General features: G+C 36.8%; 1 protein-coding gene across 1 annotated transcript in view; it reads left to right on the top strand.

Annotated features, from left to right (window-relative positions):
- The window catches only part of slc44a1.S (solute carrier family 44 (choline transporter), member 1 S homeolog), a 60,421-nt gene extending 38,410 nt beyond the window's left edge, over window positions 1-22,011 (top strand). The window contains exons 6-16 of the mRNA XM_018243763.2: window positions 3,787-3,956; window positions 5,751-5,840; window positions 6,901-7,040; window positions 7,875-8,061; window positions 9,764-9,929; window positions 10,382-10,538; window positions 14,272-14,355; window positions 16,067-16,204; window positions 18,315-18,551; window positions 19,259-19,333; window positions 20,746-22,011. Of these exons, the coding sequence (XP_018099252.1) occupies window positions 3,787-3,956; window positions 5,751-5,840; window positions 6,901-7,040; window positions 7,875-8,061; window positions 9,764-9,929; window positions 10,382-10,538; window positions 14,272-14,355; window positions 16,067-16,204; window positions 18,315-18,551; window positions 19,259-19,333; window positions 20,746-20,769 (1,468 nt within the window). The 3' untranslated portion in view covers window positions 20,770-22,011. The remainder of the gene's footprint in view (window positions 1-3,786; window positions 3,957-5,750; window positions 5,841-6,900; window positions 7,041-7,874; window positions 8,062-9,763; window positions 9,930-10,381; window positions 10,539-14,271; window positions 14,356-16,066; window positions 16,205-18,314; window positions 18,552-19,258; window positions 19,334-20,745) is intronic.
- Window positions 22,012-27,293: the final 5,282 nt, after the last annotated feature.

Consider the following 27,293-nt stretch of genomic DNA (forward strand, 5'->3'; position numbering starts at 1 on the left):
TTATTTTTTTTTTAAAGATCAGAAACCATTCACTGTGAAAAATATGCATTAATAGAGGAATGGGACAAATCCTTTTTTTCACATAACAGTTGCATGCAGTTCTTTTGGTTTTGTAGTGATAAAACATTAGACATACAATATAGTAAATATTTTTCACAATGATTTATACACGATATTACACATTTTTATGCAGAAAGTAGTTCCCTACTATAAAAATTGCCACCCTGCGAAGGATCTTATTGGCTAACCCATCATTGTAATAAAAGTTTCATCCATCAGTTAACAATATGAGAGGAGACTCTTGTCGATCATATTGTAATGTAACAATAAGTAGAATATTTTATCAGACTGTCCTAAAAACAAATCTGGCCGATGAAATTTAGACTTCACCCTGCTGCGATGGAGATTACTAGATGGACATTAGGCAGAATTAATAGGTTTGGCCTGACTGCTCTGAGTCTGATGGATCATTTCCAACACGGTCCTTCAAGAATCTAGTTTTGGTAGCAGTGATACCTTTGAGTTTGTATTGAATCTGTATTGATGTTTGTCTTGACTGGTTTGAATTTGTTGGAACGGGTTTTTGCAAACACACATCCCTCTTTACGGCTCTAGGTATTCCCCTTAGCAAGTTCAAGCTCTTTTATGCCCTTGTGAAGCTACATTGACCATCAGACTTCATGCCATGCTACAGACTGAGTTTATGTCATACTTCTATATATCACACATTTTTATTCCTTTCAAGTGCTTGCTATGTGCTGTGAGCTGTTCTATATTTTGCCACTTTTACCAAGAACATGTCTCTGTCTGTAACACAATATAATATATCAGTTTTCATCTTTTAAATGTATTTTTTGACTAAAATGTTGGTTTTATACTTGTCAGACCACCAATTTTACCAGATGGATATGGTTAAGTAATCCCTCAAATGATATAAGCAGTTTGACAAGAAATGATGTAGGTTTCTTTGCTGCATTATTATATCTTATGCATTTTTCAGATGCATTGGTCACAATGTCCATTCACTCGAATTGTGAGGATTCCCTGTATTTTGTGTCTTTTGAATTGTTAGACCTCAAGAATCTGGTCCAGTCTTTGTAAAGATGGCCATACACTGGCAGATAAAGCTGCCAATATCGGTCCTTAAGACCAATTCGGCAATTTATTTATCTGCCCGGTGTTCCCGATCAATATCTGGCCACGATATTGACCGAGAAGGTTTAATTTTTCCGCCAACCGACCCGTCGGAGCCCATTGCTCCTCGTTGTAATTCAATGTTCGGACCACTCCGATATAGCCCTACCGTTGGTGGTCATATCGGTGAAAGATCTGCTCATTTGGCGATGTTGCCAGACGAGCGGATCTTCATGTATGGCTTTAGTCTCATATTAAAGTCGCATTTGCAGAATTATCAATGTAAAGTATTATTTTATATTTGCATGCATATTTTATCAATTCTGGCTATCCAAGCATGTAGCAGTTGTTTGCATACTGTGGCGCTCCCCTAGCAAGTTGAAGAGAGGCTCGGCATGAAGGCTAATTATTGTGGAATATGTGGGTGACTATGTATTTAATTTTTGGATGTTGCTAGAACTGCTAGATTGCTAGATTGCCTATTATAACTTATATCTTCAAAACTTTGTTATTAGCAACAGCAGCCTCCAGAATGTACTGCTCACCTAATTAAGTATGCCTATGTATAACTCCTTGCCTCCCCGATCATACTCCTCAGCCATCTATTTTGTTAATGTGCATATATCTGGGGAAAAAAGTGGTGTGAATGGTAAACAGTCTCTAAATTGCTGTCTAATATGCCGATGCTATATAAATAAAAGACCGTTATCAAAAAAAATGTTCTCTTGATATAGGCTGCGCCTTTTGAGGTTAGCATGCCTTTGACTAAAATTTTGATGGAGCATGAAAACTTCTGTAAAAGACTCTTTAATCTTTGTGTTTGTGCTTATTATTCTGCTGTCACAGTTGGGATACAGGCAGAAGGTTATATTAAACAAGACCATAAATCTTTTGATTTACATCTCTGCTTGCAATGTCTTAATACATATAAATTGCATTTGGTTTTTGCTTGTCTGAGATCCAGAAGCCAAAAGAAGGGAACAACTTATTGACCTAATGAGATCAATGATTGATTCATTCTCCTAACCATAGAAGCCTGTATTTGTCATTCGACCAGGATCTGTGCACACACTGATCTGAATGTTCTGTTATGGATATCTAGAAAGCATTTATTGTTTCTGAATCGATTAGTGAGCTGATGATTAGATTAAATCTGGTTCCAGTCCTGTCAGATATTCACAAGCCTTCTCCTGTGCTGCAGATATTAACCTCATTTGTCTTGAAATGTTTGTAGAATGAGGACATAAACATCTTGTGGTTTCTAATTTTATAAGTAGTAAAGTTGTAGTCAATACTTCGCAATGCATGTGCACACGCATGCTTCTATATATTATGTCTTTTCTATGCAAAAACTAGCCTGAAATGTAAGTTTATGACTCAAGCACAAAACAAGACAAGGAAACCAGTAGGAAACAAGAGGCAGGTAAATATCCTGGACCTGTCTAGGCATAATTTAATCTATGGTGAAGGGAGGGGAAGCAAATCAAGGGCCTTTTTTATTTATCATGTTCATGCGCTCATTTTTAACATTATTGTATATGGTCTTGGCTTTCACATCCATTCATCCACTATCAATAGGGCTATATTTATCAAAGAGTGTAGTTAGATTCTCTAGAGTGAAATTCCGCCGCTCTCCATTCATTTCTATGGAATTTTTAAAAGAGTATTTATCGATGGGTGAAAGTTCATCCTTTGATAAATACGCCTTTCAAAATCCCATAGAAATTTTTATAGAGTGGCGGTTTTTTATATAAAATCAGACTTTTAAAAAATCGCACATTTTTTCAGAATTTATTAAACCCCGGAGGATGGAAAAGTCAGAATCTGAAAATCCGGCATCTCAGACCTGTCGAGGTTGCATATAAGTCAATGGGAGAAGTCCCAATGATTTTGTGATGTGCGCTGGCTTACGGCAATACCCCAAAGTTTTCAGGTGAAAAATTCCCGAAAAAATCTTTTTTTCCCGCAAAGCAAATTTTCAGGAAAATGTAAAAATAAATAAGCGTAAAAAACCTGAGCGGATTTGATCAGAGTTTGTAGCAGAAAATATTGGGATAAATTCGGACTTTGATAAATAACCCCCCTAGTCATTAGACTTTTGTTGCAGAACACCTACTCTTGCTGATCTCAAGTGTAGTCAGGGGTGCCATCAGGAAGGCAGAGGGGGCCCCAAGAGATAGAAGTGTGTTTGACAGATTATCAAAGGAGTGGGCTTATGGGAGAGTGGACATGGTTTGGGTAGATTGTGGGTGGTGTTTCAGTATAATGGGTGTAGCTGGGGTGTATCAGGGACATGGACAATCATCCACAATTTTTCTTTGGGGCACCATACTACTTTTTTGCAGAGCCTTCTATCCAGGAGCCAAGGTGACAAACTGGTAAATAATTAGGGCCCACTTGTGGGGAATGCCCTGATTATTAGTATGAGGCTCTGCAATTCCTAATAGCAACCCTGAGTGTAGTTCTGCACTATGTTGAAATCTCTCTGAATCTCTGAAGACTCCTCTCCTCCTGATCTCTGTTAATGGCACAAACACATGGCCTCCATTCACCTTTCATTTCTGTGTTGATGTGACATTCCTTCCATTTTATAGTTCGGTAGGAGTAATTTTTTTTTCCTTTTTTGTTTTTGTTTTCTCCTTGTGTCACCAGTGCACCTATTCCATTCTTCCATCGCTGTGCTCCTGTGAACATTTCCTGCTATGCCAAGTTTGCAGAAGCCCTGATCACTTTTGTCAGTGACAATAGTGTCCTACACAGGCTGATTAGTGGAGTAATGACCAGCAAAGAAATTATAATGGGACTTTGCTTGTTATCACTAGGTAATGATATTTTTTATTACTAGACTTCATTGTGTAGTACGTTTTAGGAACCTATAACATCTTCATATAGTGTTAATTCAATTAAACTGTTTATTTTATTTTTTTTGCTTTTGTTTTTTTTTTAATGGGGTTCCTTTCAGTTTTCTGAAATGGGTCAGTTTTTCCAACAGCGAAGGATGCAAAGTCAGCTGCAGTAATTTCCTCCAGGTTAACATACAGATGCAGAATATATTGTAACAACACTATCAAATGAAATTTAATTTTTTATATATAGAATCTGTCTTTTAAACTACTCAATCTTTCTTTATTCCTTTTGATGCAATATATTTAGATTTACTGAAAACTGGATATCAGTAGTTACCAAAGATTAACGGAAGCAATGATGGTTTCACTCATCCTTTAACCACCTATTGTAGGAAACTGGCTTGAACAAGTCATGATAGTAACACCACTAATTGAACTTCATTTTGTTATTTGTTACCTATGTCATTTCTGAAACTGTAGTTATGACTTATAATGTAATTGTTGATGTAAAATAGCTTTACAATATGCTGCTCTTATACCATGCCAATTTATGTAGTCAACATGTTACCCGAACACTTCTTAAGCCAGTTATGGACTGAAGGTGGCACCTAGGAGGACTTGTGCACTATCCAACTGTGCAATACATGGTTATAGGACCTAAACATCTGACCCATTTTTAATGCAACACTGCTCTATTCCTATAAGAAACTTAGAAAGTACTGGAACAATATGGGAGCTTGAACATAAATGCCTTTAGTTTATTTAACGTTTACATGATTTTGTGGTAGACTCACGGTATGAAGATCCAAATTACAGAATGATACGTTATCCGGAATGCCACAGGTCCTGAGCATTCTGGATAACTTCCCATACCTGTATATGTGTGTATATACAGTAAGGCTCATAAATATTTGGACAGAGACAACTTATTTCTAATTTTGTTTCTGTACATTACCACAATGAATTTTAAATAAAACTCAGATGTAGTTGAACTGCAGACTTTCAGCTTTAATTCAGTGGGTTGAACAAAAAGATTGCATGAAAATGTGAGGAGCTAAAGCCTTTTTTAACACAATCACTTCATTTCAGGGGCTCAAAAGTAATTGGACCATTGATTAAAAGGCAATTTCATGGGCAGGTGTGGGCAATTTCTTCATTATGTCATCAATGAAGCAGATAAAAGCCCTGGAGTTGATTTGAGGGGGGGGGTGCTTGTATGTGGAAGATACATGCAGTCAAAGAAGCTCTCCATATAATATATATAATTGATTCTTCTTGGAGGCAAAACCAGCCAAAAAATGCTGCTCATGCCAAAATATTTATATATATATATTTAATCGATACAAGTATACAGCAGCATTCACTTATGTCTGGTGCTCAGCCTTATGGGGAAAGTTCTGCTTTTTTCCAATTATATAGCAAGTATCAAATGATCAGAGGCGGCACTCAGTTTATCAAAATGGAAAAGGATATAGTTCATCGTGTACAAAAATTACAACCTGTTAGTTACATCAGATCTCATAACAGCGACGTTTCTGGCATGCACGTTTCGGGACACATATATTTAATGTTATCATGAATGGTAATTTATCCTACCTATAGGTTATACGTAGGTTTTATGTGCATATATAAATATAATATGTGTGAACAATATGGACCTGAATTTCAAAATCGAACCCATTGTTTGGAATAGTGGTTGTACCAAAACACCAAGAATGACATAGATATATATGAGGAGCAAGGTTATTTGTTTCCTTTATTTCTTTACAGTGTTGTCTATGATTTTAATGGCTGTAATCCGCTACATTTCCAGAGTACTTGTTTGGATCATAACAATCTTGGTCATATTCGGATCACTTGGTAAGGTTTTCTCACCCTGCTTGTATAATTTTTAATAAAGGGAATGAATATTTAGTATTCTTTAGTTAAGGCTATATTTTATACACCCTTTTTATTTTTTATTTTTTTACTTCCATAAGCATGCAGCTCTAATTTAAAGTAGAACATTTTGTGTGCCCGTATACTTTGCCTCCATGTATTAAGTAAGATCCATCACCCTACATTCAAACAGTCTGTCATGTGAAAGCATATTGAAGTAAGTCAGTGAATTTATGCATTCATCTAAACTTTTCTGATACTTTTAGGGGAAAAGGGTAATTTATATGTTGGTGACAACTGATTTATCATAAAAATGGTCAGAGATTGCAGCAAAGTAGGTAGAATGGATGTGTCATTTATTACAGTAATATGCAAGTATGTCCAAAACGTTTCTGATTGAAAACATTATACTGTAGCATCTGTTCAGCTCTGTTAGGGACTATGGCAGAGGGGCTTTCAAGCTTTGCCGGTGATTGCAATTGCCCATCCATAGACCTACGTGGTAATCACCCTGGCCATGATGGTCATGGTGAATAATGCTTCAAAATAGAGCTGATAAAAGTGCTTTGGGACACACATTCACTATTGCTTCATCTGCCATAGCCCTAAATCAGCTAGCTGCTGCTATAGTACATTGTTTCAGGATTCTAAACCAGAAGATCACATCATAATACAAACCTCTGCACAGATACTTCTTTTAGCAATTGTGATTGCGATTGAAGGTTCTAATGTCTATTGGAAAGTTGCTTACAATTACACTTTCTTTCATGGAGTTCTCCTTTTAATGCTGTAATCATCTGTTTTTAGCAATTACTTATTCAGCACTAAAACATTCATTTAGTCACAATTCAATGTTCTGTGAATTAAATAAGCAGTTTTGCCAAAATAACTTTTGCATTCCAGAACCCATTTGGAAGTTATTTGTTATGGCTTTTTTTGCACAAGAAAATGCATTTAGAATGGATTTTACAAGGATCAGTGGCAATGTCATTGCTTCACATGGTTGTTTTTTTTTCTTTTCTCCTTACCGTTTGTTAATTAGGAGGTACAGGGGTTCTCTGGTGGCTCTACGCTGATAACAAGAAATCTTTCAATGAAAATCTCCCTCCAGATCAACTTCAGGTTTCCAAAGACAATCTTCAGGCCTTGCTTATTTATGCCATTGCTGCCACCATTTTTACAGTAAGTGTTTGTTGTTTTCTAGCCAACAAATGGCTTGCCATCCATGTGTTATTAGAGTTAAAAAGTTGACACCAAACTCTTTATTCTTCTAAACCAGTTATCCTCTGCAGGCTCTTTGCTGAGTTGCTGCTTCCTGTAAGGCAATGGTCCCCATACTCCCCAATCTTTTTTTACCTGTGAGCAACATTCAAATGTAAGAAGAGCTGGGGAGCAACACAAGCATTGTCCTTGGGGTGCCAAATAATGGCTGTTATTGGCTAGCCTGTAGCCCCTATGTTGACTGGCAGCCTACAGGAGGCTCTGTTTGGCAGTACACCTGGTTCACTATATCTAAGTTCACTATATAAAATATGGCATTTTAGCTATATTTTCTAATCTAATTTTAAAGCTGTAGTTGAATGACCATTCAACTGAGCCTGTATATTACTGTGTATTATTGACCATTCTCAACTGAGCCTGTATATTACTGTGTTTTATTGATCATTCTCAACTGAGCCTTTATATTACCATGCAATTACCTTGTATGTTGTCTGATTTAGTGGCATGCTAAGCATTAATTATTCCTTAATTTGAAAGCTGGAAACGTCTGAGAGTGCAGAAATTGTTGTTTGCTTATCCTATATTTTATGACTGCACCCAGGCACTTTGTTTTTTTTTTTTATTAATGTGAGTGCCAGCTAATTTTGAAATGTGTGAATTTTTTTGTAACTGTATATATAATGCCCCTACAGGACTTCGTTCTTGAAAGTGCTGTTTTTTATACTTTTATTCCAGATATCTCTCTGTGTGTCTGTATAATATATATATCTGAGCATGTTATTGTCTCCCTGCTAGGTCATCTTGTTACTCATGATGCTGATTATGCGCAAGCGAGTTGCCCTCACTATTGCCTTGTTCCATGTGGCCGGGAAGATTTTCATCCATCTCCCACTGCTTGTCTTCCAGCCCTTTTGGACCTTCTTTGCTCTCCTCTTATTTTGGGTCTACTGGGTAATGGTTTTGCTGTTCATTGGAACTGCAGGTATGCAGAAAATGATTTCTTGCGAAAAGGAAACATTTGCTTGCTTTTCAAATGGAAAGTCTTATAATGTGCTTATTAATAAAGTTTTTTCTTTAAAAAGCAAATAGAGTTCAAATTATGCAGTAGAAGAATTATTTTAAACTAATACTCTTTAATGTTTGTAATGTCTGCTAATTACTGTTAAGGCATTCGTCCATATGATGTACTTGATTTTTTTTGTTGTTGTTTTAATCAGATTTGAAACTTTAAATTGTTTCTCTGTGGTGTCCACATATGACACAGCTACTTAAAGGAGAACTAAACCCTAAAAATGAATGGTCAAATGTGATATTTTATATACTGAACTTATTGTACTACTTACACCAAATTTTCAGCTTCTCAATAGCAGCAATGATCCTTGAGCAGCTGTTAAAAAGCTAAGCTTAGGGGTCGTCATAAATGTACAAGAAGAAAATGTTTGTTTGCAATATAAGCTGATACTACAATGCTGATTATTAATTTCTGATGCTAGTTACACTGGTTACTGAGCTGATAGCTGTAGTAATTATCTATATTAATTACTAATCAGCCTTATACTGACATTTCTATTCTTTATATACAGTATATTGGGAGTCGTTCCCCAAGTGCAGTAAATAGCAGTAGCACAGAGCATGTTCGGCAACAAAGAAAATGGGAGAGCTACTGGGGCATTTTTGGAGGCAAAGATTATTATTATTAACATGTATTTATATAGCGCCAACATATTGCGTAGCACTGTAAAGTAAATGTGATTATACAACTAAATCACATGAATTATATACATAGAACATATGGAGTTACAATCCAGGTCCAGACTGAGAATTAAAATAGGCCCTGCCATTTAAGGTACACAGAGGCCCAATCAGCCCAGACAGAGGCCCAAACAGCCCCCACCAGCAGCAGCATATAGGATGATCTGTGTGGCAGTACAGCTGTTTTTTTTTTATGAAACACTTGCCTCCAAACCAGGAATTGAAAACTAAGCACCTGCTTTGAGGACACTGGAAGCAACATCCAAGGGGTTGGAGAGCAACATGTTGCTTGTGAGACACTGGTTGGGGATCACAGTCCTAGATGTTAAGACATTTCTTCTGTTTAGGACAGTGTGATCACATAAAGGAGTCTGCAACTCTGTGCCTTTAACGGGGAACTAAAGCCTGGTTAGAAATGCTGTATTTATATACTGACGTACCAACGCAGATTGACAGTTATTTATTTTCTTTATTGTGTCATTGGCACTACACATGCTCAGTGTGTTCTGCGCTGCTATTAAGAAGTGTCGGAAATCCTTATTATTACAGAGGAAATTCAATTTAAATCAAATCAATTTTAAAAAATGTGGATTATTTGATTATAATGGATCTATGGGAGATGGCCTTTCTGTAATTTGGAGCTTTCTGGATAATAGGTTTCCTCATAATAGATCCCATACCGGCATCATCCATGTAATACTCACTTCATTAATAAAAAACACATGCTTAAAGTGGTGGTTCACCTTAAAGGTAACTATTATTAAAAAGCTAAATAACTCAAAAACCACAAAGAATTAAAAAATGAAAAAAATGCAAATTGTCCCAGAATATCACTCTTAAACTAATAAAAAAATAATGCATCTAATTCTTCATAGATCTTTCCCTTCACTACATTTTATGGTTTATGTTAACTTTGATCACTTTGATTTTAGGTGACCCTTTCACTAATGAGCAGGGCTTTGTGGAATTTCGGATCAATGGCCCATTGCAGTACATGTGGTGGTACCATCTTGTGGGGCTCATTTGGATCAGTGAGTTTATTCTAGCTTGCCAACAAATGACCATTGCCGGAGCTGTGGTAACATATTATTTCACAAGGTAGGGATTTTTTTTGAAGATTGTATTTAAATAAGATGCAATTCATATTCATTTTTCTTACTCCAGTACTTGTGAAATTTTCCATATTTATAAATTACTATTTTCACAGCTAAGTAGTCAGCATTTATTTCTGCAATTTTCCACTAGTTTACTGACTAAATATATATATTTTTCTACACGAGATGCTTTGATAAGCACATTTTTGTATTGAAAGCAGGCAATTTGGAATAAATTCAAATCTGTGAGAGGTATTCACAGGCCATGAAAAACAAATATTTTGTGAAGGTTTTTATATTAGGCACCACTTGTTTGCCATAGCCCTTATATTTTGTCTGTGTAATATGTTTCGTTAATATTTACAGCATGGTTATTAATGTTATGCCACAGAAACAATATTTTTCCTGTGTAATATGTTTAATACCTACAGTATGGTTATTAATGTTATTCCATAGAAACAAAAAAGATCTTCCATTTACCCCAGTTTTGGCCTCAGTAAATCGACTCATTCGTTACCATCTTGGGACAGTGGCTAAAGGGGCTTTTATCATCACATTGGTGAAAATTCCCCGAATGATTCTAATGTATATCCATAGCCAGCTGAAAGGGAAGGTAAGCACAATATATCACATATAAATCAGCCTGTTGCAGTTTGCATCATCATCATCATTTATTTATATAGCGCTGTCAAGATACGCAGTGCTTTACTGCAGTTATAGCGAACAGGGAATAAATGGTGGATAACAAACAAGGACTACAGAGTACAATAGGGTTAGAAGGACCTAGAGATTAGAGTTTACAAACTAAATGTTAGGGTACAATTGAGACATTAGGATTATATAAACATTTTGTCATTTTGATACAGCAATTATTAATTAAGGTACATCGAATAGGCCTCTTTAAACAGATGAGTCTTTAAGGAGCGCTTGAAAGTTTGGAAAGAAGGAGAAAGTCTAACAGCTTGTGGCAGAGAGAGTTCCAGAGAAAAGCAGAAGCCCGAGAGAAGTCTTGTAGACGAGAATGGGCAGAAGTGATCAGAGGAGAAGTGAGGCGAAGATCAGAAGCAGAGTGTAGGTTGCGTGAAGGAGTATATTTGGAGATTAGAGATGAAATATAGGGAGGGGTTTCATTATTAAAGGCCTTGAATGTGAGTGTAAGTAATTTGAATTTGATTCTAGAAGAGATTGGGAGCCAGTGAAGGGACATGCATATGGGAGCAGCTGATGTTGAGCGGCGAGCTAGATGAATGCGTCTAGCAGCCGTGTTTAGAACAGATTGGAGTTGTGAAAGGTGATTTGTTGGAATACCTGTGAGGAGTAAGTTGCAGTAATCAAGGTGGGAGATGATGAGAGACTGAATCAGTGTTTTAGTTGATTCTGAACTGAGATAGGGTCGTATTCGAGCAATGTTGCACAGTTGAATATGGCAAGATTTTGCAAGTGTTTGAATGTGTGGTGAAAAAGACCGATGAGAGTCTAAGATAACTCCTTGGCAGCGTGCCTGTGTGGTGGAATGAAAGGTGGTGTTGTTTACGGTGAGTGATATCTGAGGGACAGGGGAAGATCTTGGAGGAAATATGATTAGTTCTGTTTTAGAAAGGTTCAGTTTCAGGTGGAGCTGTGACATCCAGGAGGAGACAGCAGAGAGACAGTCTGTGACTTGGGAAAGGACAGAAATAGAAAGATCAGGAGTAGACAAGTAGAGTTGGTTGTCATCAGCATAAAGGTGATACTGAAGTCCAAATGACTGAATAAGTTTTCCTAGTGAAGTTGTATAGAGCGAGAGCAGCAGGGGGCCAAGAACAGAGCCTTGAGGAACTCCAACAGAGAGTGGGAAAGTAGTAGAAGTAGAGTTAGAGAAGGAAACTTTAAAGGAACGGTCAGACAGATAAGATGTAAACAATGAAAGAGCAGTGTCCCGAATGCCAGCTGAGTGTAGGATGTCAAGGAGGAGTGTGTGGTCAACTGTGTCAAAGGCTGCAGAGAGATCTAGAAGGATTAGAATGGAATAATGACCTTTAGACTTTGCCAATAGAAGATCATTGGTTACTTTGGTGAGTGCAGTTTCAGTCGAGTGTGATGGGCGGAAGCCAGATTGCAAGGGATTGAGGAGGGAGTTGTGAGTGAGATGCTGGATCAGGCGTTTGTAAACAAGCCTTTCTAGTAATTTGGATGCGAATGGAAGAAGGGAGACCGGTCGATATCATCATTGAATTATTGCCCATACATGTGTCAACATTAACTAAGGGCTAAGCCACTCCATTGTCTACAGCTTATTGACCCATAGAGGAGGCCAAAACAACAGCCTGCCCAACCAGTAACTGGATCACCCAGATATGTGTCTGAAACATGTGAACAATCAGACAGGTGATGTGATCTATCACTGGTGCTACAAAAGCCCCTGTTATCATTGGTTCTTTAGCCTGAGGGCCAAATGTTCAGCCTGATTAGAAACAACTCCTTGGTGCCCAAATTTCTGTTTTACGGTCAGTATTAGGCATAGCAATGTGTGGAAAATGCTGGACTTGAAAATACAAATCACACTGTATTAATATTGATCATAGAAATAGTTACAGTGCCAGTATTGACAATAGTGCTCTATCAGTATATTGACATTCTGTCTGTTGCAGAGTCATCCTCTCACAAATTCTTTTTTCCAGATCTCTTATCTCTTTCCTTTTATTCCATTCCAGTATAAGGCAAAGAAGCAAGTGTACAAATGCAAATTACCTTTTCCATTTTGTACATTTCTTGGGTCTTTTTTTTTTTAAAATCCATAATAGGGATGCACCAAATCCACTATTTTGGATTCGGCCGAACCCCCGAATCCTTCACGAAAGATTTAGCTGAATACCAAACCGAATCCAAATCCTAATTTGCATATTCAAATAGGGGTGGGAAGGGGAAATCATTTTTTGCTTCCTTGTTTTGTGACAAAAAGTCCCTTCCATATGCAAATTAGTATTCGGATTCAGTTCGGCCGGGCAGAAGGATTTGGCCGCATCCGAATCTTGCTGAAAAAGGCCGAATCCTGAACTGAATCCAGGATTCGGTGCATCCCTAATTCACTATCCTTAAGTGGCAATTTACATTGTGAAATCCCCTGTGACATTTAGTTTGTGAACTAAGTGAATTTGCCCATCACCCAAATTTATTTTTAAAAACTCTCCATGTTATCTATTGTACATTAAAAAGTCTCTATAGTCACCATGTTATATTACACAACACCATGACTAAATTATACATTGCCTAATTCCCACTCTTCACTTCATAGCCCCTAGTTATGTTGTACAGCCACAGCAAATTATCCATATTCTTAAAATATTAAGTCCTGCTAATTTTTTACACTTGACGTGCCTGTAGCCTGGTACAGCAACTTGGCCCATATACCTCTAAAATCTTTTATGGTCAGCTGAGCTGCACAAGTTTTTGATGTCCAAGCTGATGCTGATCAAGGGTTTAAACTCATAAACTGCTAAATAATACAGGTGTGCCACATGTTATCTAGAATGCTTGGGACCTGGGGTTTTCACCATACCATAAGGGGCAGATTTATTATATGGTGTAAATAATGGTGTAAAAATGGAGTTATATGCTTTTTCTTTGAGCAACTTCGGCCAGAACTTACAAAGGTCTGAAGCAGTGGGAAATCTGTAACATGGCGTAAAATATCACAAACCTTGATTAGTTTGCCATTTATTTTACACAGCATTTGGCACTGTTTTTCCAGCGAATTTTGTTTTACATAGCATAATACTGCAGTACTGTTCTATTATTACAGAGAAAAAGGAAATAATTATATAAAAAAAAGTATTTAATTAGAATGGAATTCATGGGAGATGGCGTTCAAAATTCCAGCGAATTTTTTTTTTCATAGCATAATAAATAGGCCCCTAAGTCTACTAAAAAACGATTTAAACATTAAATAAACCCAACAGGGTTGATTTGCCACCCATGTTACCATCAATTACTAGGTACTGTTCTATCATTACATAGATAAGGAAATAATAGAATCATTTGCTTAGAATGGACTTCATATGAGATGGCGTCCTGTTATTGGAAGCTTTCTGTATAATGGGTTTCCAGATAACAGATCTTATATTTGTTATGGCATGTTTTACTTTTACTTTTTCAGACACAACCAAAAAAAACGGTTTGATATGGTTTCTAAAAACTTTTAAATATGGTAAAACCTTTTTTATTTTTTTTTCCTTTTGAAAAAATATAACATTTGTGATTGGTAAACCTATGTTTCAATGAAATCCATTTATTAAAGTACACATTAAGAAAAGCAGTTATTCCACCTACTATCACATAAGCTGTTTCTATCACACTTTGTCTTGCAGGAAAATGCCTGTGCACGATGTATGCTGAAGTCCTGTATCTGCTGCCTGTGGTGCCTAGAAAAGTGCCTAGCTTATTTAAACCAGGTATGGGCTTCCATTAGTGTGTGTGTGTGTGGGTTGGTTGCACTTTAACATCCCATGCTCTTTTCCGCCTATTTCTTTAATATAAACTTTAAGTATGTTTTACCGTTTATTTAATTATTTGTTTACTATTTATTGCAAAATCCTAGCAAAGCAAAATAAAACTGTAGTACAAGCAGTGGAACTTATATGGTAGAGAGGAGATGCTACTGGGAGTTGTAGAATTTCTGCATCTTTGTGGTCACAGAACTCCTTGGTAACGTAGCCTTATAAATTTCAGTAGGGGGTACATTAGTGTTTATCTGGAACTAAGGCATGAAAATATGTTGTCATAAATAAACTATTATCACACCTTAGTTCCTGGTTAGAACACACACTTACTTGTAAGGCAGAGCATGCCTATTAAGATTCAATATCAGGAGCCTGTTAAAAAATGTTTCATCACCAATGCTGAATATGAATACTCTATCAGCTGTGGTTTAGTTGCTTAGGTAGAAAGACCTCATGATGTATTTGTCATTCTGCCTTTTCCGTAGTTCAATGGCCATTATACTGTACGTGTTATTCTGAATAAATTTGCTAGACGTGTGTATGATCCTGTATAGTATATAGATCATGATAATTGTCAAAACACAATATTACATGTTATATTTGTAACCAGTTTGTTTCTTGATGCAGTGTTTTCGTTCGTGACATTATGGCTTGGTTTAAAAGAATGAAGCATGAAATTGAAATGGTGGAATACTAGCGCTATAACTCTGACCTTTTCTTGTCCTTGCCTAGAACAAGCTGAATAATTGCTTATGTTGCCTTTGTAGTTTTTTAGCTTTTTTTGTGCCCAGTATACAGACGCAAGGGAAAATAACTGATTTGGCAGTCCAGTAATCATTATAGTGATTGAAGAGAACATTTTGGTGTATATTTGAAACTATATATCATGATGAACTATTTAGTATAACTATATAGTATAACTTACACTGATGATTTGCAAATGTTAGCTGAGTACAAGTCAAAGACATACAAATGGATTTATCAAAGGTGACAAGCAATTGATCCAAGGCTTACTTAAATCTAATCCAACACCTGCCTTCATCATATATTAGTCCCCTAGACAGGAAATAGGCTTGAATTCTAGTTGACACTTCATCATTCTGTATTGGAATACATTAACAATTCTGCAATTTTTTATCAAGGTCAAAAATATTCTATAATATATCCAGAATTTGTTTATAAGGATAAAATGAGCATGGATAACTTTTCTTTCTTTTCAATATATAATAGAACAGTCTCAAGCCTAAACTATGAGCACCCTGTACAGTTCTACTCTACTGTATTTGTCAGTGTAATCAGGTTTATCCCAAAGTCAGAAGTCTTGTTAAGTAATTAGCACGGCTGCATTTGTCCAACTGCAATGCTAGATCTAGTGGCACACGGAATAAGATTGTTCACATTACATTTTTGTTCAATGGTAGTTTATTGCATATACAGATCATTTTTTCGAAGGAGTATTTCCATTAATTAACCACAACAAAGTGCCTCTCTTGAATAATAACTATTCTTTAAAATTGCTGAATTCAGTTTGAAATTAAATTATACAATTAAAATTGTAATAATAGTTTCTTTTTCAAAAAGGTCTATTTACCTTTTTTTACCAGTTTAAAAGAGTGGCAAGAATTAGACTTTTACTTAAGTGCTTTATCTCCTTTCTCCAAAGAATGCTTACACAGCAACAGCTATCAACAGCACAAACTTCTGTACCTCTGCAAAAGATGCACTAGTCATTCTAGTAGAAAATGCTCTAAGAGTGGCAGCTATCAACACGGTGGGGGATTTCATGCTCTTCCTTGGCAAGGTAAGATTATTTCTACGTTCTGGGTATAGAGCTAGACAAAGTTATATTTCTTTCTTTTCTCTAAAAAAACCAATATTGTTCCTGTTTATTATACTGTGGTTTTCTACTACAAGATCTAGTAGTTTATTAATTGGCCTATGTCCAATTTAACAACCACAGTCCCCAATTCAATCACATCACACTGGGGCTCCATGCAGACCCTTTGGGAGAGGGCCACATCCATAGCCCAGTAGACTATCACCCTACAAGGTATTTCAACATTGTTGAGTGATATCTGGCCACTACCCAATAGGTTGCAGCCTTGGTCAGGAATGGTTGAGTTGGCAGCCAGTGTCAACACCATCTTGCTCAAGTACACAAATGGTTTTGAATGTAAGTTCCTATTAGTAGGACCCTTATTACATACTGTATTGAATTTTTTTTTCGTGATGCTCATAGGAAAGAGTATAAAAAGCATAATGCGTGTTAAATGTTTCCCGTCTTAAAAGGGATATAAAAATGTATTTTTAATTTGTTTACTCCATGTTGGCCTCCTGTTCATCAAAGAGAGTTGATTCCTTATGGTTTAAACACACGTTTATTTTGGTTGGGATACAGATATCTTTTTTTTTTCCCAAACTGTGTTCGTGGGACACTATTTAAGGAGATGCTAAAGCTAATTCACTGGAGAGGGACAGTTGTACGAAAGCCAGTGAGAAACAAGTAGTGGAGGTTCACTACTTGTTTAGAACATTCAGACTGTGCTATGGTTCAATTTTAAACAAGGACAGAAAGTAAATTAGGAGGATACATTGCCCCATGTTCTTTTGTTACATGCAGACCCTTTGTCATTTCTGGAATATATACTTTAAGTATCATTCATCTAGGATCATCTAGTATCATCTAGCTCAGAAATCACAAGCTTTCCTCAAATATAGTATTTTTCCCACTGTGCTGTTCTAAGTAGAAATATAATTAAAGGCACAAATGCCACTTCTCTCTGTCACATTTTGAAGTCACAATCAATGCTACTTGAAATCTTGATACCATTAACAATTCTGTAACATAAATTCGTAGACAGGTAATTCTATATACTTATTTTAAGTATGCGTGTAATGACCTCTAGCTAGGTGCCTCTGTCTTCAATGTGCTGCAGAAAAAAAGCCTTTCTTCTGTCAGCTGTCTGTTATCAGAACTACAGAGTAATAGAAGAGCTGAATTCATTGTGCTGCTCCCAGTCCATGGAAATACACAATTTAATAGGGAGGGAAATGTGAGTTCTTGGCTAATGAGTTCTGTTTAACCTCAGGGATTGAAGTGGTGGCAGCATTTATCTAATGACAGCAGCAAACTGTCTTGAGGGCAAGTACATTTTATTGAAATTGTTTACTAGAATGCATAATGGTTGAAAATACATTCATACAACAGCTCATGCATTTTGATGAACTTAAACCAGACAGTTTGTAATGGAATATTTCTCTTTTCTAAGCATAAAAAAAGTTCTAATAGATCTTGTATTGAAAGGTTTGCAAGACCTAAATGATCTACTGACAAGTTACTAATAAAGAGACCCATCATTTACACTAGTGTTAAAGGAGAACTAAAGTTTAACTAAAGAGGAAGGTCAGAAATGTACATTATCATTTGGGCTTCTATACCTGCCCAACACAACAACAGCCCTTTAGCAGGTAAGATCTGTACCTCCAAAGTTGACCCAGTAGCTCCCCATCTTGTTTTCTTTCGTTTGCGCTTTCTGAGACAGAATTAATGTAACATTTACTTACTTAAACATTCTCAAACACAAAACTCTTTGTGCGTGCTACAATTTGTTGTGTGCACTGGCCTGAAAATTTGTGCACACCTTAGAGGGTACCTTGCTGGGAGTGTTCATTGTTCATCAGGAGGTGTTGTAAATGTATTTTAGTTTTTATTTCTTTACTGTTAGATCATTGATGTGGCTATACTGTACATTGGGAAGCACCACAGTTATTATTGGTACTACTGAGTTCATTTTAGGAGTGCATTGTTTTTAGGGTGAATAGAGTAAAAGAACAGTAAAATTTTGTTTTTATCATCATAAAATTACACTATAAGTACCGTGATTTTAATGATTTAATTTTTTTGCCTTTAGATACTGATTGTGAGCAGTACAGGCCTGGCAGGCGTTATGCTTCTGAACTATCAACGGGACTACACCATTTGGATGCTTCCCCTCATCATTGTCTGCCTATTTGCATTCCTAGTTGCACATTGTTTCCTTTCCATCTATGAAATGGTTGTTGATGTCCTCTTCCTGTGCTTTGCTATTGACACAAAGTATAATGATGGAAGCCCTGGCAAAGAATTTTACATGGATAAAGTTCTCATGGTAAGTATCAACCAGAAAGACACTTTTAATAGCAACAATATAAAAAAATGGCCTTTATTAAAGCAGCTAGGACAAACAAAAGAAACATTTCAAGCCTTTAAAGCTGGGAAAAACTGCCATGAAGGATTTAAATGTTGCTTCTCTGAGCCCTACCTGCTTTAATAAAAGGACTTTTATTACACTGTTGCTGGACTGAATTGGAGATGACCAATTTTTGGTGTCAGGGAAGATTTAATCTATGAAGGAATGCAATTTGCCATTGAGTTAGACAGCCTTAACCCATCCACCCTGTGGGTTTTGGATCTTAAGGGGGGCTGGCTGTGCTCCACTTACTTGGATTAACCGGGCCCTCAGCGCAAGGCAGCTGGATTTATAGTGCGGATACGCTGGCGCCACAGTTTTTTTTTTTAACTTATAGGCTGGCCCTGACCATCAATAGCTTTTTATAACTTGTGTGTGGGGCGGGGATACCTTTTTTTAGCGGTGATGTCTGTGTGATGTGGAGTGGGTGGGATCTGGGGTGAGTGGGGCCCAGGGGGGCCTGGAAATTTTGTTGTCCGGGACCCCATGATTTCTAAGGGCAGCCCTGAGTATATGTATAATTTTATTATACTTTTTAACTAGTAAGCAGCAACCATTTCTGTGGATAAAGACAAAGTTGCTGGTTTATTGTTATAACTGAGAGATATAACTGTGTTTAATTCCAGGAGTTTGTGGAAAACAGTAGAAGAGCAATGAAAGAGCCAGGGAGTGCAGCTGAGGCCAAAGAACTGAAACCAATGGTAGGTGACCGCAAGGAGAAGAATTTTACTCCAATTTTACTCCAAGAATTTTATTTTTACTTCCTGTCCCTTTCTATCTTCACTGACTGGGCTTCATCTGGTGACAATTATGTTGTCTGCATAACCCAAGACTTTCTTATTTTTATATTGTGTTTTGCCTGTCATCTGGCTAGCAGAGTTATTCTCACAACTCAGGCCATCACTTTAAAAGCAAGCTGAAAGGAACGCCCAGATTTGTTCCGTGGTTGAAGGAGCACTGGATTCTTGATTAAGTAGCCTTATTTAAGGCTCATTATGCATAATAATCTGTTGTTGAGGTTACTACTGATCTATTTCCATTATCTAATGAGAATCATCCTCATAAGAAATACATCAGTCAATTTACCATGCAAGTTATGCTATTTAGATTTGTGGAGTTAGAAGTATGTTTAAAGTCATGGGCACATGGAGCAGTAGGCTCTGCTGCTCTCTGCCTGCATATTTTTACAGGCTAAGAGAAGTCAGTCCACTCTGTGCCCCATCTCAAATGATTGAAATAAGATCCCCCTGCTTCCACTGACAGGCAGTGGAGTGGGAGCGAAGGTCAGCCCAAATATGCAAAAGGACAAGAAAAGCCTCAGTGGTTGGATTATTTTACTTTTACATGTGCAGATAGTAAATCACTATGTTTCCTTTCAACTTGTCAGAAGTATTCATTTCATAATTTTTAGGGGTGATTTATCAAGGTTTGATTTTGAATTTTTGCCACGATTCAAATTGTTTTGCACAAAAACTCACAAATTCGAATTATTTTTTAAAAAATATCTGGTATAGGGATGCACCGAATCCAGGATTTGGTCCGGGATTCGGCCTTTTTCAGCAGGATTCGGATACGGGCTGGCCCAACCGAATCTGAATTTGCATATGCAAATTAGGGGCAAGGAGGAAAATTTAGTGATTTTTTTGTCACAAAACAAGGAAGTAAAAAATGTTTTCCCCTTCCCACCCCTAATTTGCATATGCAAATTAGGATTCGCATTTGGTTCAGTATTCGCCTGAATCTTTCGCATAGGATAATTTTGTGTTAATTTACTTTTTCCTCCTCTTATGTCATTCAGTTGCATTGTTAAATCAGCCACATAAGTTCAATGCCATAAATGTTAATGAGCCATTCAGACCGAGTGAATATAATCCTTTGTTGCATTAGAATTAGTCCCCACACAAGTGTAAAAAGTGGCAATAACCAAACCCCATTCATTAGGAGCTTGCGGATTCACAGGCTTCTTTAATCTCCTTAAGGGGCAAAATGTCTCCAATGCCGTAACTTACTATTTGCCATCAGCACACTCCTGCTGTTATTTGGGCATTTAACTGTGGTGCATGTTACATGTTGAAATGTGTCTAAGATCACTACGTATGACTTTGTTTTCTAGGCTTCGGGGACAAGTACAGCTTGAATCTAGCCCAGCAATATTGGAGCCCAATGACATTCCAAAATTAACACAAGCAGCCAAAATGAAAGCAGGGTTTATAACTTCCTGTTTATATGGGTCTCTGCAAGCAGCATTGTTTATATACTTTTTTTCTTTTTGGATGTATTAGGTGTCCAGCGAGTGGAAAGTCAAGTGATTTAACAAAAAAAAAGACATGAATATTGTTACTCCCTCCCCCCCCCATTTTTAAGTTGGGTTTAATGCTTTAAAACATGGTATTGTTTGCATTATCGATGTCTCTGTATTATGTTTTGTTATTATACACTGGTAGATGAAGCTTTTCTTGACTGTCAGTCTTTTGGGTATAAGTTCTAGAATGTTACAAGACGAGGGAATGCAAAAAAGTATGGTTGTTTTTATAAAATTGTTTTTACATTTTTGTATTCACTCCATTTTTTAACCACACCACAGTAACAAAATCTTTCTAAGCACTTTGTTGTATTCCTGTAATCACATTCTCTTAGAATTTGCACTAAACATGTACACAGGCCAGCCAATGTTATGGAGGACTGAAACAGGTAATTGTGAGTAATGGCTGTTGACAGAAATGATAAAGGTGCCAAGTTACAAAGAACATGCATTTGCTCACAACTGTCCAGTATAAAAAAAGCATTCCACGTATTAATGTCAATTATAAGTGTGAACAGGTTTCCTCTCTACCCCTTGATTGTTTTTTTATTACTCAATGGGTAACAGAGGTCTTTGTTTCCAACAAGGGATATTGTACAATGCTCCTGTTCACTCGCTTTAGCCACCACACTTCAGGTTTGGTAGTAGACAAACAGTCATGGGGCCAGGGCTTATTTAGCAAAACCTCTGTGAGGTTATCTCTCTTGTTAAAGTAAGAATCATTCTACAGCGTTGTGTCTCTCTCATTGGCATGGTAAATTTCTGCCATTCCTACCTGACCAAAAGTCTAACTAATACACTAAATGGTCTTCCATTGCAGATTTTAGGGCTTTCTAAAGGAGTATTGATGTCATTCCTGAACACATGATGCTTTCTTATAGGTGGCTAGCATTAAAGATATTGCACATAAATATTTTTGCATTCAGCTTCATGAAACTAAGTCTTTCTTTCATTTGGTAGGTCTTCTGAGAACAACTTTATATCATATTACTATGTTCTTTGAAGGTAACTTCAATTTACTAGGAGAGTGCCAGTTTATTAACTGTTTACACAACATGTTTCGGGCCTACGCCCTTTATCAAGTGCACTTGATAAAGGGCGTAGGCCCGAAACATGTTGTGTAACTCAGTTTCCCAATAAAGAACTTTGCAGACAAGTTGCTGCCCTGGATTTGTTCCACAAACTACTGAATGCATTGAACTATTGGGTATTATACACAGAATACCTGTGGAAGAAGCCAACAACGAAATTTGGTGAGCTTGCTCTGAATATTATAAGTGCTTATTTCTACCAATCTGTAGGGATGCTGTACATAAGGATTTGTAATGCAGCCATAAAGAACAAAAATGACATTCTCTGACATTGGTCGAAACGAGCTGGAGTGCAGCGCTCATAGCAACCTCATCTACCAGCAATTCATGTATATTAAGCAAGTTTAATATAATGGAATATATATATATATATATATATATATATATATATATATATATATATATAAATATACAGTATATAAATAATCTGGTATGGATCACTGTACTATGTTACTGAATAAGTATTAGCAATACAGAGCCTTAGTTGTCTTTTTAATTGTAAATTGTATTGTCTGTTAATAGAATTTCTTTCACATATTTGCAGCCTACCTCTATATGGCTTGTCTAATCAGGGAAATCCCCCACAGAATTCAGTGTCCACAGCATTTGCTGTTACTGTACATGGACAACATCTTTGGTAGCTCTCATGAAATATGCTTTAACATTATTTTATTGTAAAGTGGACAGACATGTTCAATAGCAGCTATTGCTCTGCGCACATTTTGGACAACTGCATGCTTGAACCTGTAGTTTTGAAACATTGCGGCCTATGGCACAGGAGGGCACTTGGACACTAATTTTGCTCTTGCAGAGAACAAAACATGGGAAAATTGCTCTGTACAAGGCAAATGCTGCCAGATACAGATAGACTCTTGTCAGAAGGAAAGGGTTTAGGTAAGAATTTTGCTTCCTAAAAGGCAGTACTTTCCCTTTAATACACATCACCGAGTTTGCCCAGGAGCAGTAACCAATAAGATGTGTGCTTTTAAACAGGTGACCAGTAAATTATACCTCCTGGTTTGCTGCTATGGGTTACTGCTCCTGGGCAAACTTAGTGCCTTTTATTAGATAACCCCTCGTATTTCTTTTTATTAGTCTGTCACGGTGTGATCTTATGGCAACTTCCTGTCTGAGCAACTCTTTTGCATATAAAAACAATTGTCAGACTTGGTTTCAGTTCTCAGGAGATGATTAAAAACAATATTTCAGAAATACAGCATTAATAGAGAGAGAAAAGGCAAGCAGCTATTGAAAGTTTTTTTGGTTGTAATATAAGGAGCTTTGTTGGCTTTTCATGCAGCAGGCCTGATGCTGCCTACCTCTGTAACCCCATCTGGGTAAATATTTCTTTTAGCTTTTGATGCTGAATTCACATTTTTTTGCACTTTACAAAATCTGATTCCTTTCTTATAAATGTAGTTTGTTAGAAAAACTATCCCATCCAGTAGAGTTTTCCCCTACTCAGTTTATCAGGGACAAAGTCTCATTGCTGATGTACTTGATAAAGGGGTAGTGTTTCATACATCGCAAACAGCAAATATGTCTGCTTAACCCATTCATAACACTGACTCCTACACTCCAAATCCAGTAAGGTCATGTTTACAGTTTCTCTGCATAGCAGTGGGCTATATAACTGTACAGAGTCTAAGCAGGTGCCAAGTATTCTGTGGGAATCCATGGAGGGTGGAATGCGTTGCTGTGTGCTCACAAAGGAAATTTGCCTGTAAATATATATAAATAATATGCTTCATTTAATCTAGGCAAGGACATGCAAATGAACAGAAGGCTGGCTGATAATTCAGGTTTGCAGTATGTCTCATGCCTGTGTGTATAAGGGTTTCTCAAGCAGATACCTGGCCCAGTAATTGCTTGTCCACCATGTTTCCAACCACTGAGACTGACAAGTAGGATTTCCATTTCATATACTAAATGAAACTACAAGATACCTTTGGAGACACTATTTTTTAAATTAGATGGAAATGAAAGTAAAATTGTTCTTTCTCCCTATTTTAAATGAAATGTCTGTCAGAGTCAAACAGATGTATAGATTTTTTTATGTACAAAAGAAATAAAACTTTTTTTGTAGCAAAATTGTTGCACTTTTCTTTCTGAATACCTGTGTTACTGCATGTCTATGTTTGAAATAGTCATTTAATTGTAGTTTGTTTTGGTTTACATAGAAAAGCAACACAAATCTGTAAGCATTAAAAACATTATGATCCCTACAATTGTCTATGCTGGGGCTTTATCAGTGTCATTTTAAGTTATGTGGATTTTCCCACCAGCACAAACCAAAGAGGATTTTGGAGTTTTGGGGTTGAAATTCTACTTTGTAGTCCAATACTTTTTCAGGGGTTGATCAATAAGTGATAAGTGCTCGTTGTAGTCACCCTGGTAAAAGATTGTAGGAGTTCCCAGAACAAAGAACTGGCAATCATTTAAATTACATACTAATTTCTGTTCAAGCAAGCCCTTTGCTGCTGTCAGTTACTTGAGCTTAGGGAACAACTCACAATATACTGTATATATAGAATATAAACATTGCAATACATGCTTAGTTAGTTATTCAGATTTCATTACATGGCAGATCAGAAACCAGTGAATTCTACACCCTGTAGCATAAGCTGCTATAACAGGCAAACGTCATTTATTTGCTTAAAGGAACAGTAATACCAGCAAATGAAAGTGTTTTAAAGTAATTAATATTTAATGTACTGCTACCCTGCACTGATAAAACTGATGTGTTTGCTTGAGAAACACTACTATAGTTCATACCAACAAGCTGCTGTGTAGCAGTGGCGGAAATTGCTGTATGGCACAGGTTGAATAGTGGATAACAGATAACACCATTATGTTCTACAGAGCTTATCTGCTGTATAACCTGAGCCTTTTCTCCTTGGAATGACTGCCCCATTGCTACACAGCAGCTTATTTATATAAACAATATTAGTCTTTCTGAAGCAAACACAGCAATTTTACCAGTGCAGGGCAACACTAAATTATATTTGTATTACTTTAAAACACTTTCATTTTTAGGTGTAAGCTGTAAGTTCAGTATAAAATAAGCCATTCCTAGCTATATTCATCGTTATGGTTTAGTTCTCCTGTAAGTACAGGGCTCCCTTGGCTCATGGCCACAAATAAATACATTGTCTGCAGACTTGTAGTACTACATTTCTACCACAAGATGTCAGTATATAAAAAAGATAATGGATTTACTTGACTAATCTTGGAATTAAACATTAAAAAGGGCAATTCTGCATCAAACTATCTGCATAACTATCTATATCAACCAATATTAAGATATTGATATTGCTTCCTTTAACTTTTTAATCTCAGGGTCATTGGGGCTTGTTTAGATAATGAGAAAGTGTTGACAAATGAGCCCTAGTACAGGGATTGGATAAACTGCAAAATGTTCAATCCAACCCCTACATTTCTTTCTACTACTGAACAGCAAGCACTGAAAGTAAATAGCTGAAGGGAGCATGATTTTAAGAGTTTGTGTTGAAGTTGGTTTAAGCTGTTCATCAAGGATATGATATACATAACACTAGGCAAATTTACACCAGGGAAGGAAAAAATGGAACCTATTTTGCATGCGTACTGGTGCATAACACAACTTTCAGTGGATGCAACATAGCACTAACACTCTTGTCCACTAACCACACCCACAGATTGTCAGCAGTGAGAGAGCAGTGAAAAAGAGAGTGCCAGGTTAAGTGCTTCTTTGCATTCTCTTCTTTCATTTGCATCAACCAGATTGGGCTGCAGAAGAAAGAAAAGGGGTCATGCTTACACATTACTGCTTTGGTAGGACTATGCTAAAGGTGAGCATTCCCATTACGTTAACTTAAACTAGATCATAGAATGGCAATTTTTAGCAACTTTTCAACTAACAATTTCTGAATGATTTATCTTCTCTTTGCAGCTTTCATATGGTGGTACCTCACCCCACAGCCAACAATCTATTATCTGTGAAGCTACAACTTTACAGTTTTTGTTTCTTCTTCAGATCTATCTTTCTATTTAGGTCTACTCTTATTTACTATATCTTCCCGTCTCTCAGTCCTACCACTGCCTGGTCACTAGGGTTAATTTCCCACCATCAGGCACTTGTGGCAAATTCTGGTGACAATCTGAGGGGAAAATACCTCCTTCTTCTGCGATAGGTTCAGTGCTGGGGAAGCATCGGACCAAAATATGTGCCTGGGCCAAAGTATATTGATCCAATACTCTTTAATTTAATGATAAAGTAAAATCTCTACACTTTTTTTTAGTTTTGGTACATTCACAATTGAGGCATGGGATATCCAGAAACCCATTATCTAGAAAGCTCAGAAAGAAGAAGGCCATCTCCCATAGACTCCATTTAATCAAACAATTCACATTTTTAAAATGTATTTCTATTTACTATAGAATAATTACCTTGTACTTGAATCCAGCTAAGATATAATTAATCTGTATTGGTGACAAAACAATCCTATTGGATTTAAATAATGTTTAAAGGATTTTTATCAGACTTAACTGGATATCCAATTACGGAGAGATCCCTTTTCCGGAAAATCTCAAGTCCCGAGCTTTTTGGATAACAGGTCCCATGCATGTGTATATGTTTTATAAACCTCGACTTTATGTTATCATTTATTTATATAGCGTCTACAAGTTACGCAGTGCTTTTTTATTGGATTCCTACAACAAATAAAACCTGGTCTTCATTTTCTTACTGCTTAACTGGTGACTAAGTAGGGATATTCTGTGTTTAGGGTATTATTATTACATAATACATAAGAGCCATGAATATCTTGTAAATTATATCCTTAGCACCTTAGCTTATAAATGGTGCTTAGTTATGTCATCGGTTATAATCGGAGCTTTGTGATGTCAATTGTGTCACATGACTTGTGTATAATAATAAATAAAGTACCCCTGTTGCAAAATATGAGGATATTAAAAATCACCTCGGAGTTCAATGACCTGTATAAAAACACTCTGTCTTCGGCCTTGTGCTTTATATGGCCATGTAACTCCTTGGAAACTTATAACAGGGGGTACTTTATTCACTATATAAAGCACATCACTACATTTTGCATAAGGGTGATGGCCTACAGGACGATTTGTTGTCCATGCCAAAAATGCATGGCAGTGGGTGACAAATCTCCAAAAATGCTTATGTGTCTGCTATAATTGAAATCACTTATGGTAAATCCTATGCATCTCGAAAGTCACCCAAAGTTTCCTCACAAGGCAACTAAGGGCAATTTCGGA

Source organism: Xenopus laevis, chromosome 1S (genome assembly GCF_017654675.1).
Source record: "Xenopus laevis strain J_2021 chromosome 1S, Xenopus_laevis_v10.1, whole genome shotgun sequence".
NCBI lineage: Eukaryota > Metazoa > Chordata > Amphibia > Anura > Pipidae > Xenopus > Xenopus laevis.